At 54.7% G+C, this 13,132-nt stretch overlaps 1 protein-coding gene across 7 annotated transcripts; it reads left to right on the forward strand.

The window, feature by feature from the left end:
- The first annotated feature begins 1,064 nt into the window (after positions 1 to 1,064).
- S1PR5 (sphingosine-1-phosphate receptor 5) lies at positions 1,065 to 6,609 on the forward strand. Of its 7 annotated transcripts, none has more exons than XM_033199395.1 (4): positions 1,065 to 1,840; positions 2,186 to 2,267; positions 2,385 to 2,924; positions 4,525 to 6,609. In XM_033199395.1, the coding sequence occupies exon 4, from the start codon at positions 4,543 to 4,545 to the stop codon at positions 5,737 to 5,739; it is 1,197 nt and encodes a 398-aa protein (XP_033055286.1). In that variant the 5' UTR covers positions 1,065 to 1,840; positions 2,186 to 2,267; positions 2,385 to 2,924; positions 4,525 to 4,542; the 3' UTR covers positions 5,740 to 6,609. The 7 variants fall into 7 exon arrangements, with proteins under 7 accessions (XP_033055286.1, XP_033055287.1, XP_033055288.1 ...); XM_033199394.1 differs by lacking the exon at positions 1,065 to 1,840 and adding an exon at positions 3,235 to 3,319 and having other exon boundaries at positions 1,847 to 2,267; positions 2,385 to 2,631; XM_033199396.1 differs by lacking the exon at positions 2,186 to 2,267.
- Positions 6,610 to 13,132: the final 6,523 nt, after the last annotated feature.

Consider the following 13,132-nt stretch of genomic DNA (forward strand, 5'->3'; position numbering starts at 1 on the left):
AAAGGGGAAGGGAGAAGGGTGCTCCGGGCCACCTGGCCCCCAAGTTCAAAAGTCTTGAAGTGTGTGTGGAGCTCGGAGGAGCCCGGCAGGAGAAGAAGAGTGAAGCAGAGAGAGGCACAGAAGTAAAAGAAAGAGATCAGGACAGCACATGGCCTTGTCTTTGTGGGGTCTTCACTGAGGACTTGATCACTTACTCTGAGAAACACAGGGAGCCACCGGAGGGTTTGGAGCAGGAGAGAAACGTGATCTGAGTTTTGGAGCAGGAGAGAAACGTGATCTGAGTTTTAAGAACTGTGGCCAGGATTGTGGACTGGCAGTTAGGGATGGGACTCCCAATATCTATTGAGATCCTGGAGCCTGAGTCCCCAGGGTCCCAACTCGTGGGAAGAAAGTACAGGGAGGCAGCGGGAGAGGCAGGTTACTGCGCCCGGGACCCACAGCCGGAAGAGCCTCATTTTCGAGAGAGGTGAGATTGGCGCCTGGGAGGTGTGAAGCAGCCACCTCCCCACCCTGGGGTGCGGTTTCCCCTTTACAGAAGGAGGTCATTTATTGAGCACCTACTGGGTGCCAGGCACAGCCATGCTGGGAGATCTTCAGGGCTCATCCCAGTGGGCACTATTGGAGTTGACTTGGTTCACAGGACTGTGGCGAACCTGGCACCGAAGGGTGAACACCGTCCAACCCTGCATGTCCCATTGGCTGTGTCTTTGAGCAGAGCAGGTAGGAAAGGTTCTGCCTACCCAGTGAACAGCGGGGGTGGGAGGGCTGGAACCCCCAAGGGGCTACATGGGGGCCTGACCTGGCCTGAGTGACCCCTGAGTTTCCTCCTACGAGGGCATCCCCGATCCACTCTTATTCTCAGCCTCTGGCTCATCTCTCTTGGGCCGCCCTCAACCCCCGCCCCCCCCCCCCGTGGCCAGTAGGGCCTGAAGCATCACGGGCAAAGGGCACAGTCCTGGAGAAGGTCGCAGCAGCAGGACCTAGCCTCCCTTCCTGAATCTCAGGGTGGAAGAGCTGGGATCGTCTGGAAGTGCCTGGGAAGTGGGGGTGGGGGCGTTTCAGGGCCAGCGGGACTGGTCCTTGGAGGAGCAGTGGCCTGGGAGAGGCGTGGGAGAGCAGCACAAACAGCAACAAAGAGACACGCAGAGACAAAGAGACACGCAGACGAGAGACTCTGAGATCCTCCTGAGAGAGATACAGAGGAAGTGAGGGAGACACTCATTCATTATCTGGGCATGGTGGCAAGCGACTGGGGTCCCAGCAGCTATGTTCAGCCAGCTGCGATGGGAGGATGGCTTGAGATGGGAGAATGGCTTGAGATGGGAGGATGGCTTGAGCCGGGGAGGTCGAGACTGCACTGAGTTATGATGATGCTACTGCACTACACTCTGGGCGACAGAGCAAGATCTTGTCTCAAAAAAGAAAAAAGAAAAAAAATTCTTACGCTGGTGGGGTTTACTGTCTGATAAGGACACAGCCCAGAAACACCATTAATGAGTAAATCACTTTGTCGTCAGCGATAAGAGTGGGAAAGAATCGGCCGGGGGAACACGGAATCCAGGGGGTGGGGCAAGACAGACCCTCCTTATCTGAGGAGCGGTAAGTTCCCATCACAATCCTGCCCGCGCCTGCCCCACCCCCACTCGCCCTGAGCCGAGGGCGGGAGCGGGAAATTGGGAGGGGCCTGTGCCCGGGAGCAGCGGGGACCTATCTGCTGGTGGAAGAGGACTCAGGCTAAGGTGGCCCCCACTGAAGACTCCTGCTAAGCAACCCACTGAAGACCCCTCCGAACCATCGACGGGACGTCCTTGGCGTGCAGCCCAGGGAGCTCAGTTCAAAGGTGGGTGGGCAATGGGGAGGGCGCAGTACCTGGACACCCAGGACAGAGGAGGCCCTTCTGCTGGGGAGAAGAGGCTCAGGCTGCGACCGCCCTGCTACAGAACCCTCCCTTTCCCGCCTCTCCGAGTCCTCCCACCGTGATGGAGCGTCCCTGGGAGGACAGCCCAGGCCCGGAGGGGGCAGCTGAGGGCTCCCCTGTGCCAGTCGCCGCCGGGGCGCGCTCCGGTGCCGCGGCGAGTGGCACAGGCTGGCAGTCATGGGCTGAGCGCCCGGGCCCCAAGGGGAGGGGGCAACTGTTGGCGACCGCCGGCCCTTTGCTTCGCTGACCCGCCCTGTCGCCTGCCAGCTCCAGCCCTGCCCCCGGAGCGGCGACCGCTCACTCGGCTCAAGGCAGCGCGACTGCGGGGGGCGCACGACCAGGGCTCAGAGTGAGTGGACGGCACTGGACCCTTGGGGGCCGTTGGGGGCGCGGGGCTGGGCCTGACCTGGAGGGGGTCGCCCTGGGGCCACTTTCCGGGTCTAAAAAGGCGCATCACTCCTTTCAGGGAGTTCCCCGAACTTTTCCTGGAGGCCTCTGGGGAGAGGGAAGCTGGGAGCTCCCCAGCTGGGTGCAGAACCTGGGATACAGGGTGAAGGTGGCTGGAATCCCCTGGCCACGCGCTCCTGGCCCGACCACTGCAAGTTTCCATACTTCAGTCCTGCTGCCAGACATGCTGGGCCTATGGGGGTGGCCTACCCATCAGAGCATGTGTAACTGTCTCCCTGTATTTGGGTTCCCCACCTCAAGCATGGGTGAGCCAGCGACTTCCTGCCCATCTACATTTGCCTGCCTTGATTCTGTGTGTGTGACTGAAGCTCTCTGGGATGTCAGCGTCCCTGCTTTGTGCAAAAGAGATCCATTCCCCTCCCCATGCCTTGGTTTTCTCATCCGGACTTGCGTGGGGACTGTTTGTGTGTGGATGTTTGTGTGGGAGCATGGAAACCTTTGTGCCTGCTTGGATACGAAGCATTTCTTTTGAGCCTCACTTTTCTCATCTGTAAATTAGGACTAAAGGAAGTGGGGATTAATAAAGGCACAGAGGCAGGTGAGGAATGTTATTATAGTTTAATGACATGTGTGCCGCTCTGTAAGAGTCTGTCTGCCTCTTGTTGATCCTTTCTTCTGTCCGCAGGCTCTACCTTAGTAAAATGAGTGAATAGAATCAACCTTTTTTTTTTTTCTTTTGAGACGGAGTTTCGCTCTTGTTGCCCAGGCTGGAGAACAGGGCTGCGATCATGGCTCACGGCAGCCTCGGCCTCCAAGGCTCAAGTGATCCTCCCACCTCAGTCTCTTGAGTAGCTGGGACTATAGGGGCATAACACCACACCTGGCTAATTTTTAAATTTTTTTTGTAGATATGAAGTCTTGCCCAGGCTGGTGTCAAACTCCTGGGCTCAAGTGATCCTCCCACCTCGGCTTCCCAAAGTGCTGGGATTACAGGCGAAAGCCACCGTGCCTGGCCAAGGTGCAACTTTCTCATGGGGTTTTTGGGTGGATGAGGGGGTTTTGGCAGGAAAAAGCTTTGTGTGCAGTGAGACAAGAGTGTGGAGTGTGGTGCACTGGGCCCCAGGCCAGTGTGAGTGGAGGTTGTGAAACTGTGGCCTGTGCCACTGGGTGGGAGACCCCGTATTTGTGTGACTGAATTTTGGTCGCTGTGTTTTTCTGCCTGTGTCGCTCTGTCCCTGTATGATGTATTTTTTAGTTTCCCTGATGGTGTGTGACTGTGTGTTTTGCCCTTGTAGTGTGTCGCTGTATTTGTGCATCTCTTTCTGTGTGTGTTGTGTTTGTGTGCATTCTGTGTGTCTCTGGAACTCCCTGCTTTTATGTGTGTGTTTGAGACAGGGTCTTGCTCTGTTGCCCTGGCTGGAGTACAGTAGCACAATCAACACTGACTGCAGCCTTGATCTCCCGGGCTGAAGTGATCCTCCCACCTCAGCTGAGACTCCTACCGAGTAGCTGGGATTACAGGCACACACCACCACGCCCGGCTAATTTTTGTATTTTTTTGTAGAAACAGGGTCCTCCTATGTTGTCCAGGCTAATCTCGAACTCCTGGGCCTCAGCCTCCCAAAGTGTTGGAATTACAGGAGTGAGCCACCACATGCAGCTATGTGTGTGTGTGTGTGTGTATGGGGTGTGTGTGTTTTGAGACAGAGTCTTGCTCTGCCACCCAGGCTGGAGTGCAGTGGTGAGATCTCGGCTCACTGCAACCTCTGCCTCCTAGGTTCAAACGATTCTCCTGCCTCAGCCTCCCGAGTAGCTGGGACTACAGGTGCATGCCACCACGCCTGGCTAATTTTTTGTGTTTTTACTAGAGACGGGGGGTTTCACCGTGTTAGCCAGGATGGTCTCGATCTCCTGACCTCGTGAGCCACTGCCTCAGGCTGTGCGTGGCGGGGATTACAGGAGGGGATTACAGGCGTAGAGCCACCGCACCCAGCCATGCATGTGTTATTAATGTCCCTTTTTTTGGTATGTCACCTTGTGCCCTCGTGATATTATTTGTGTGTATGTCTGTCTCCACGGACACTATCCCTCCATCCTGAACTCCCCTTGGACCCCATGTGTGTGGGGTGACAGTCAGGGGATAGGGCCCCTTTCCCACGGCTTAGCCGGCCTGACACGGTATCCTGCCTCTCCAACAGCCTTAGGGCGCGCGGCCCATGGAGTCGGGGCTGCTGCGGCCGGCGCCGGTGAGCGAGGTCATCGTCCTGCATTACAACTACACCGGCAAGCTCCGCGGTGCGCGCTACCAGCCCGGTGCCGGCCTACGCGCCGACGCCGTGGTGTGCCTGGCGGTGTGCGCCTTCATCGTGCTAGAGAATCTGGCCGTGCTGTTGGTGCTCGGACGCCACCCGCGCTTCCACGCGCCCATGTTCCTGCTCCTGGGCAGCCTCACGTTGTCGGATCTGCTGGCAGGCGCCGCCTACGCCGCCAACATCCTACTGTCAGGGCCGCTCACGCTGCGACTGTCGCCCGCGCTCTGGTTCGCACGGGAGGGAGGCGTCTTCGTGGCACTCACCGCGTCGGTGCTGAGCCTCCTGGCCATCGCGCTGGAGCGCAGCCTCACCATGGCGCGCAGGGGACCCGCGCCGGTCTCCAGTCGGGGGCGCACGATGGCGATGGCAGCCGCGGCCTGGGGCGTGTCGCTGCTCCTCGGGCTTCTGCCAGCGCTGGGCTGGAACTGCCTGGGTCGCCTGGACGCCTGCTCCACTGTCCTGCCGCTGTACGCCAAGGCCTACGTGCTTTTCTGCGTGCTCGCCTTCGTGGGCATTCTGGCCGCCATCTGTGCGCTCTACGCGCGCATCTACTGCCAGGTGCGCGCCAACGCGCGGCGCCTGCCGACGCGGCCCAGTACTGCAGGGACCACCTCGACCCGGGCGCGTCGCAAGCCGCGCTCGCTGGCCTTGCTGCGCACGCTCAGCGTGGTGCTCCTGGCCTTTGTGGCATGTTGGGGCCCGCTCTTCCTGCTGCTGTTGCTTGACGTGGCGTGCCCGGCGCGCGCCTGTCCTGTACTCCTGCAGGCTGATCCCTTCCTGGGACTGGCCATGGCCAACTCACTTCTGAACCCCATCATCTACACGCTCACCAACCGCGACCTGCGCTACGCGATCCTGCGCCTCCTCTGCTGCGGCCGCCACTCCTGCGGCAGAGGCCTGGGTGGCTCCCAGAAGTCGGGAAGCGCGGCTGAGGCTTCTGGGGGCCTGCGTGACTGCCTGCCCCCGGGCCTGGATGGGAGCTTCAGCCGCTCGGAGCGCTCATCGCCCCAGCACGACGGGCGGGACACCAGCGGCATCACAGGCAGCCCTGATGCACCAACAGCCGCCCGGACTCTGGTACCAGCACCGGCTGCAGACTGACATCCTCGGCCCACGACTGTTCTCCCAAGTTTTACACACTTGTTCTTTTTACATAAAGGAATTTGTAGGAAATGCAACTGAAGGTGCAGTCGGAAAAGATGCAGGGAAATGTATTTATGGAGCGACACCCCACAACAGTGAACAAACAGAAAAAAATCTGTGTCCTCGTGGAATTGACGTTCTGCTTGGGATCACAGAAAAGAACTCGGTGATGAAATAATGGAGATGATTCCAGTGACACACGACAGAGATGGCAATGGTGGTCAGGGAAGGCCTCTCTGCAGAGCTAGTGACTTGTAATGTGAGCTGAGGCTTCTGTCCTGGGAAGACCAAAATAAAAAGCATTTCAGGATGAGGGAATGGCATGCACAAAGGCCGTGAGGCTGAAATGTGCCCGTGTGTTCTAAGAAATGCAGGGATGCCCGTGTGCCTGGAGCAGGGATGGAAGGGGAGAATGGGAAGAGACAAGGAGTTGAAGGAGTAGTTCCCGAAGGACCTTGTGGGTGACATGGAGGACTTCACTGTTGCTCTGAGTAAGGTTGGGAGCCATAGAAGGGTCTAAGCTGAGGAGGGACTTGCCCTGATTCAGATGATCACAGGCGTCTTGTGGCCTCCATCGGAGGGTGAAAGCCAGAGAAGGTGAAGGGGGGCTGCACTGAGCCATAGGAACAATGATGGAGATTCCAGTTAAGCCCAGACCCGGTGGATTCTAGATAGATTTTGGAGGCAGCAGACACAATTACTGAGGAATTGAGTGTAAGAGTGGAATAAAGTTGTCAAGGACAATGCCAAGGGCGGGGTATTCCCACATTTGACTCTGGGACACTCAGCCAAATCCTATGTGATAATAAAATTTCTTTTTTATTTTTCTTTTCTTTTCTTTTTTGAGTTGGGATCTTGTGCTCTGTCACCCGGGCTGGAGTTCCATGGGCACAATTATAGCTCACTGCAGCCTGGAACTCCTAGGATCAAGCCTGGAGTTCCTGCTTCAGCCTCCCTAGTAGCTGGGACTACAGGAGTGCACCACCATGCCCAGTTAATAAAATTTCTTCAAACGCAGTGTCAGACCCTTCATTAAAAGAAATAATAATAATAGACTGGGTGCGGTGGCTCACACCTCTAACCCCAGCAGTTTGGGAGGCCGAAGTGGGCAGATCACTTGACGCCGGGAGTTTTAGACCAGCCTGGCCAACATGATGAAACCCCATCTCTACCAAAAATACAAAAATTAGCCAGGTGTGATGGCTCACGCCTATAGTCCCAGCTACTTGGGAGGCTGAGGCAGGAGAATCCCTTGAACCTGGGAGGCGGAGGTTGCAATGAGCTACACTCCAACCTGGGCAACAAAGTGAGACTTGGTCTAAAAAAAAAAAAAAGGATAACAAAATAAGGCCAGACACAGTGGCTCATGCCTGCAAATCCCAACACTTTGGGAGGATGAGGCAGGAGGATCAATTGAGGCTAGGAGTTTGAGACCAGCCTGGGCAACATAGTGAGACCCCATTTCTACAAAAATTAGGCAGTTGTGGTTACACATGCCTATAGTCACAGCTACTGGGGAGGCTGAAGAAGGAGGATTTCCAGAACCCAGGAGCTCAGGGCTGCAGTGAGCTATTTTTGTATCACTGCACTCCAGCCTGTGTGATGAAATCATGTCTTTTAGGTAAACATAAGAGGTTTTTTGGTTTCTCTCTTTTTTTTTTTTTTGAGACAGAGTCTTGCTCTGTCACCCAGGCTGGAGTGCAGTGGTATGATCTCAGCTCACTGCAAGCTCCGCCTTCTGGGTTCACACCATTCTCCTGCCTCAGGCTCCTGAGTAGCTGGGACTACAGGTGCCCGCCACCACACCTGGCTAATTTTTTTCTGTTTTTTTTTTTTTTTTTTTTGTGTTTTTTTTTTTTTTTTGAGGCGGAGTCTCGTTCTGTCGCCCGGACTGGAGTGCAGTGGCCGGATCTCAGCTCACTGCAAGCTCCGCCTCCCGGGTTTATGCCATTCTCCTGCCTCAGCCTCCCAAGTAGCTGGGACTACAGGCGCCCGCCACCTCGCCCGGCTAGTTTTTGTATTTTTAGTAGAGACGGGGTTTCACCGGGTTAGCCAGGATGGTCTCGATCTCCTGACCTCGTGATCCGCCCGTCTCGGCCTCCCAAAGTGCTGGGATTACAGGCTTGAGCCACCGCGCCCGGCCTTTTTTTGTATTTTTAGTAGAGACGGGTTTTCACAGTGTTAGCCAGGATGGTCTTGATCTCCTGACCTCGTGATCCGCCCACCTCGGCCTCCCAAAGTGCTGGAATTACAGGCATGAGCCACTGCACACAGTCTTTTTTCTTTCTTTCTTTTTTTTTTTTTTGAGATGGAGTCTCACTTTGTCACCAGGCTGGAGTGCAGTGGTATGATCTCAGCTCACTGCAAGCTCCGCCTTCTGGGTTCACACCATTCTCCTGCCTCAGGCTCCTGAGTAGCTGGGACTACAGGTGCCCGCCACCACACCTGGCTAATTTTTTTCTGTTTTTTTTTTTTTTGTTTTTGTGTTTTTTTTTTTTTTTTGAGGCGGAGTCTCGTTCTGTCGCCCGGACTGGAGTGCAGTGGCCGGATCTCAGCTCACTGCAAGCTCCGCCTCCCGGGTTTATGCCATTCTCCTGCCTCAGCCTCCCAGTAGCTGGGACTACAGGCGCCCGCCACCTCGCCCGGCTAGTTTTTGTATTTTTAGTAGAGACGGGGTTTCACCGGGTTAGCCAGGATGGTCTCGATCTCCTGACCTCGTGATCCGCCCGTCTCGGCCTCCCAAAGTGCTGGGATTACAGGCTGAGCCACCGCGCCCGGCCTTTTTTTGTATTTTTAGTAGAGACGGGTTTTCACAGTGTTAGCCAGGATGGTCTTGATCTCCTGACCTCGTGATCCGCCCACCTCGGCCTCCCAAAGTGCTGGAATTACAGGCATGAGCCACTGCACACAGTCTTTTTTCTTTCTTTCTTTCTTTTTTTTTTTTTGAGATGGAGTCTCACTTTGTCACCCAGGCTGGAGTGCAGTGCCACAATATTGGCTCACTACAACCTCCGACTCCTGGGTTCAAGCGATTCTCCTACCTCAGCCTCCTGAGTAGCTGGGATTACAGGCACCCGTCACCACACCCCGGCTAATTTTTGGTATTTTTAGTAGAGATGGGGTTTCACATATTGATCAGGCTGGTCTTAAACTCCTGACCTCGTGATCCGCCTGCCTCAGCCTCCCAAAGTGTTGGGATTACAGGCATGAGCCACTGCGCCCGCCCATTTTTTTGTTTCTTTTTGAGACAGGATCTTACTCTGTCGCCCAGCCTGGAGTACACTGCCATAATCATGGCTCATCTCCTGAGCTCAAGTGATCCTCTTGCCTCAACCCCTCACCCGAGTAGCTGGGGCTACTGGTGCACCACACCAAACATGTTTTGAATTTTTTTTGAGAGATGATTTCTCACCATGTTACCCAGGCTGGTCTCAAACTCCTGGGCTCAAGCAACCCGCCTTGGCCTCCTAAAGTGCTGGGATATAGGCTGGGCACGGTGACTCTCACCTGTAATCCCAGCACTTTGGGAGGCCGAGGCAGGTGGATCTCTAGAGGTCAGGAGCTGCAGACCAGCCTGGCCAACATGGTGAAACTCCGCGTCTACTAAAAATACAAAAAAAAAAAATTACCCAGGCATGGTGCTGCGCGCCTGTAGTCCCAGCTACTCGGGAGGCTGAGGAGGGAGAATCACTGGAACCCGGGAGGCTGGAGGTTGCAGTAAGTTGAGATCGCGCCGCTGCACTCCAGCCTGGGTAACAGAGCAAGACTCCGTCTCAGAAAACAAAACAACAAAATCGAAGCGCTGGGATACAGGTGTGAGCCTCCACACCCGGCCTAAAATAAGAGTTCATTTTGCCTGGTTAGTTCTCTGCATAGTTCTGGGACACACCTATTTTTCAGCCTTATAGCAACCTTGCAAGGTAGGTTTCCTAATCTGCATTAGACAGATGAGGAAATTCCAGGCAGGGAGTACCTTGTCTCAGTGTCTGAGCCAGGACATTAGCCTAAGCTTCAGGCCCCAGGAGGAACCGGCTTGGTATCTGACCCCTCCAGACGAGTCTGGCAAGGCCAGGCACAGTCCCTCCCACAGGGGTCTGCATTCGTGGCTGGAACGATGCCAGGGTGCCGTTTGCGCCCATAAAAGGCTCCAGACGTGCTGGCCCCGGGCCCGGGCATGTCCCCAGGCGCATTCTTGACCCCTGAAAGGCTGGATGGGCCCCGGGGCCGGGTTGGGGGGGTGTCTGGCTTTGGGTTCAGACTGCAGCGCTCCACCTTCCGGGAAACCTTGGAACTGCAGGCAGCCACAAAAAAAGCGATGTTTTGGGGACAGCTATCCCAGACTGGGGGGATCCCGAGTCCCTGCTGGCCACGCTCAGAGTGCCCCTGGAGGCCACACGCACAGGAAATCAACCAGTTGCAACACAGGCACACTCTCTTATGAGTTTTCTTCAAAATTTAAACAGCACCCAGTTCGGCCAGGCGCAGTGGGCTCTTACCTGTAATCCCAGCACTTTGGGAGGCTGAGGCGGGCGGATCACCTGAGGTCAGGAATTTGAGACCAGTCTGGCCATCACGGGGAAACCCCGTCTCTACTTAAAATACAAAACTAGCCTGGCATGGTGGCGTGCACCCGTAATCCCAGCTAATAGGGAGGCTGAAGCAGGAGAATCACTTGAACCCAGGAGGCAGAGGTGGCAGTGAGCCGAGATCATGCCATTGCTCTTCGGCCCGGGCAAAAAGAGGGAAACTCCATCCCCCTACAAAAAAAAAAAAAAAAACACCCAGTTCCCCTTCCTGTGGCGATCACGGTGGGACTCCTGGGGACCCTCCAGAGCTAGTCTGTGGATTCGCCTTGCCAAAATGAAATGTAAATACACCTCCTGTGTTTTTGCACAAATTTATCACTGTTCTGCACGTTGCTTTGTTGACTTAATAGTATGTCTTGGCTGGGCATGTTGGCTCACGCCTGTAATCCTAGCATTTTGGGGGGCTGAGGCAGGAGGATCTTTTGAGCCCAGCTGTTGGAGACGGGCTCACACAACATAGGGAGACTCAGTTTCTAGAAATGATTTAAAAATCATCCCGGTGAGCTGGGCATGGTGACTTATGCCTGTAATCCCAGCACTTTGGGAGGCCGAGGTGGGAGGATTACTTGAGGCCAGGAGTTAGAGACCAGCCTAGCCAACACAGTGAAACCCCATCTCTACTAAAAATGCAAAAAAAAAAAAAAAAAAAAAAAAGCCGAGTGTTGTGGCAGGTGCCTGTAATCCTAGTTACTCAAGAGACTGAGGCATGAGAATTGCTTGAACCTGGGAGGCAGAGGTTGCAGGGAGCTGAGATCATGCCACTGCACTCCAATCTGGGTAGCAGAGCGAGACTCTGTCTAAAAAAAAAAAAAAAAAAAAAAAAAAAAAAAAAAAAAAAAAGGCCGGGCGCGGTGGCTCAAGCCTGTAATCCCAGCACTTTGGGAGGCTGAAACGGGCGGATCACGAGGTCAGGAGATCGAGACCATCCTGGCTAACACGGTGAAACTCCGTCTCTACTAAAGATACAAAAACTAGCCGGGTGAGGTGGCGGCGCCTGTAGTCCCAGCTACTCGGGAGGCTGAGGCAGGAGAATGGTGTAAACCCGGGAGGCGGAGCTTGCAGTGAGCTGAGATCCAGCCACTGCACTCCAGCCTGGGTGGCAGAGCAAGACTCCGTCTCAAAAAAAAAAAAAAAAAAAAAAATCACCCGGGCATAGTGGCACATGCCTATGGTCCCAGACACTGGGGAGGCTGGAGTGGGAGGATCACCTGAGCCTGAGAGGTTGAGGCTGCAGTGAGCTATGATTGCACAACTGCACTCCAGCCTGGGTGATACCGCAAGACCTGTCAAAAAAAAAAAAAAAAGTATATCTTCTAAAATATTGCACACCCACACATTTTTTTGTTTGTTTTTTGAGATCGGGTCTTGCTGTGTTGCCCAGGCTGGAGTGCACTGACACAATTACGGCCCACTGCAGCCTCCACCTCTTGGGCTGAAGCAATACTCCTCCTGCCTCAGCCTCCTATGTAGTAGCTGGGACCACATGTCCCACACCACACCTGGCTCACAACCACAGAGCTCACAACCACAACACAGCTCACAACCACACACAGCTAATTTTTTTTTGAGGCTGATCTCAAACTCCTGAGCTCAAGTGATCCACCTGCCTCAGACTCCCAAGTACTGGGATTACAGATCTGAGCCACAGCGCCTGGCAATACCCACACATTTTGTAACGTCTTGCTCTTAGTCAGCTTAGACTGCATAACAAATATCATAGATGGGGTGGCTTAAGTTCCAGTAATTACTTTTGCATAGTTCTGGAGGGTAGGAAGTCCAATATCAGAATGCCAGCCTGGGGCTGGACACTGTGGCTCATCCCTGTAATCCCAGCACTTTGGGAGGTCCAGGCAGGTGGATCACCTGAGGTCAGGAGTTTGAGACCAGCCTGGCCAACATGGTGAAACACCTGTCTCTACCAAAAATACAAAAAAAAATTAGCTGGGCGTGGTGGCAGGTGCCTGTAATCCCAGCTACTGGGGAGGCTAAGGCAGGAGAAACACTGGAACCCGGAAGGTGGAGGTTGCAGTGAGCTGAGATGGCGACATTGCACTCCAGCCTGGGTGACAGAGTGAGACTCGGTCTCAAAAAAAAAAAAAAAGAAAAGGGCCGGGCGTCTTGGCTTACGCCTGTAATCCCAGCACATTGGGAGGGTGAAGCAGGTGGATCACAAGGTCAGGAGTTCGAGACGAGCCTGACCAACATGGTGAAACCCCTTTGCTACTAAAGATACAAAAAATTACCTGGGCGTGGCGGCGTACATATGTAATCCCAGCTATTTGGGAGGCTGGGGCAGGAGAATTGCTTGAACCTGGGAGGCAGAGGTTGCAGTGAGTGGAGATCGCACCACTGCACTCCAGCCTGGGTGACAGGGCAAGACATCGTCTCAAAAAAACAGAATGTCAGCATGGCTGTGTTCTAGCGGGGACTCTCTTCTGAGCTTGCAGCCAGCCACTTTCTCACTGTGTTCCCACACGTTGGGAAAGAAATGGGGAGCAGATTGGGCGAGGTAGCTCACGCCTGTAATCCCAACACTTTGGGAGACCGAGGCAGGTGGATCAGCTGAGACCAAGAGTTCAAGACCAGCATGGCCAACATGTTGAAACCCCGTCTCTACTAAAAATACAAAAATTATCTGGGTGCGGTGGCACACATCTGTAATTCCAGCTACTCGGGAGGCTGGGGCAGGAGAATCGCTTGAACCCGGGAGGCAGAGGTTGCAGTGAGCGGGGAGATCGCACCACTGCACTCCAGCCTGTCTCAAG

This window comes from Trachypithecus francoisi, unplaced genomic scaffold, assembly GCF_009764315.1.
Source record: "Trachypithecus francoisi isolate TF-2019V2 unplaced genomic scaffold, Tfra_2.0 Lachesis_group5, whole genome shotgun sequence".
Lineage (NCBI taxonomy): Eukaryota > Metazoa > Chordata > Mammalia > Primates > Cercopithecidae > Trachypithecus > Trachypithecus francoisi.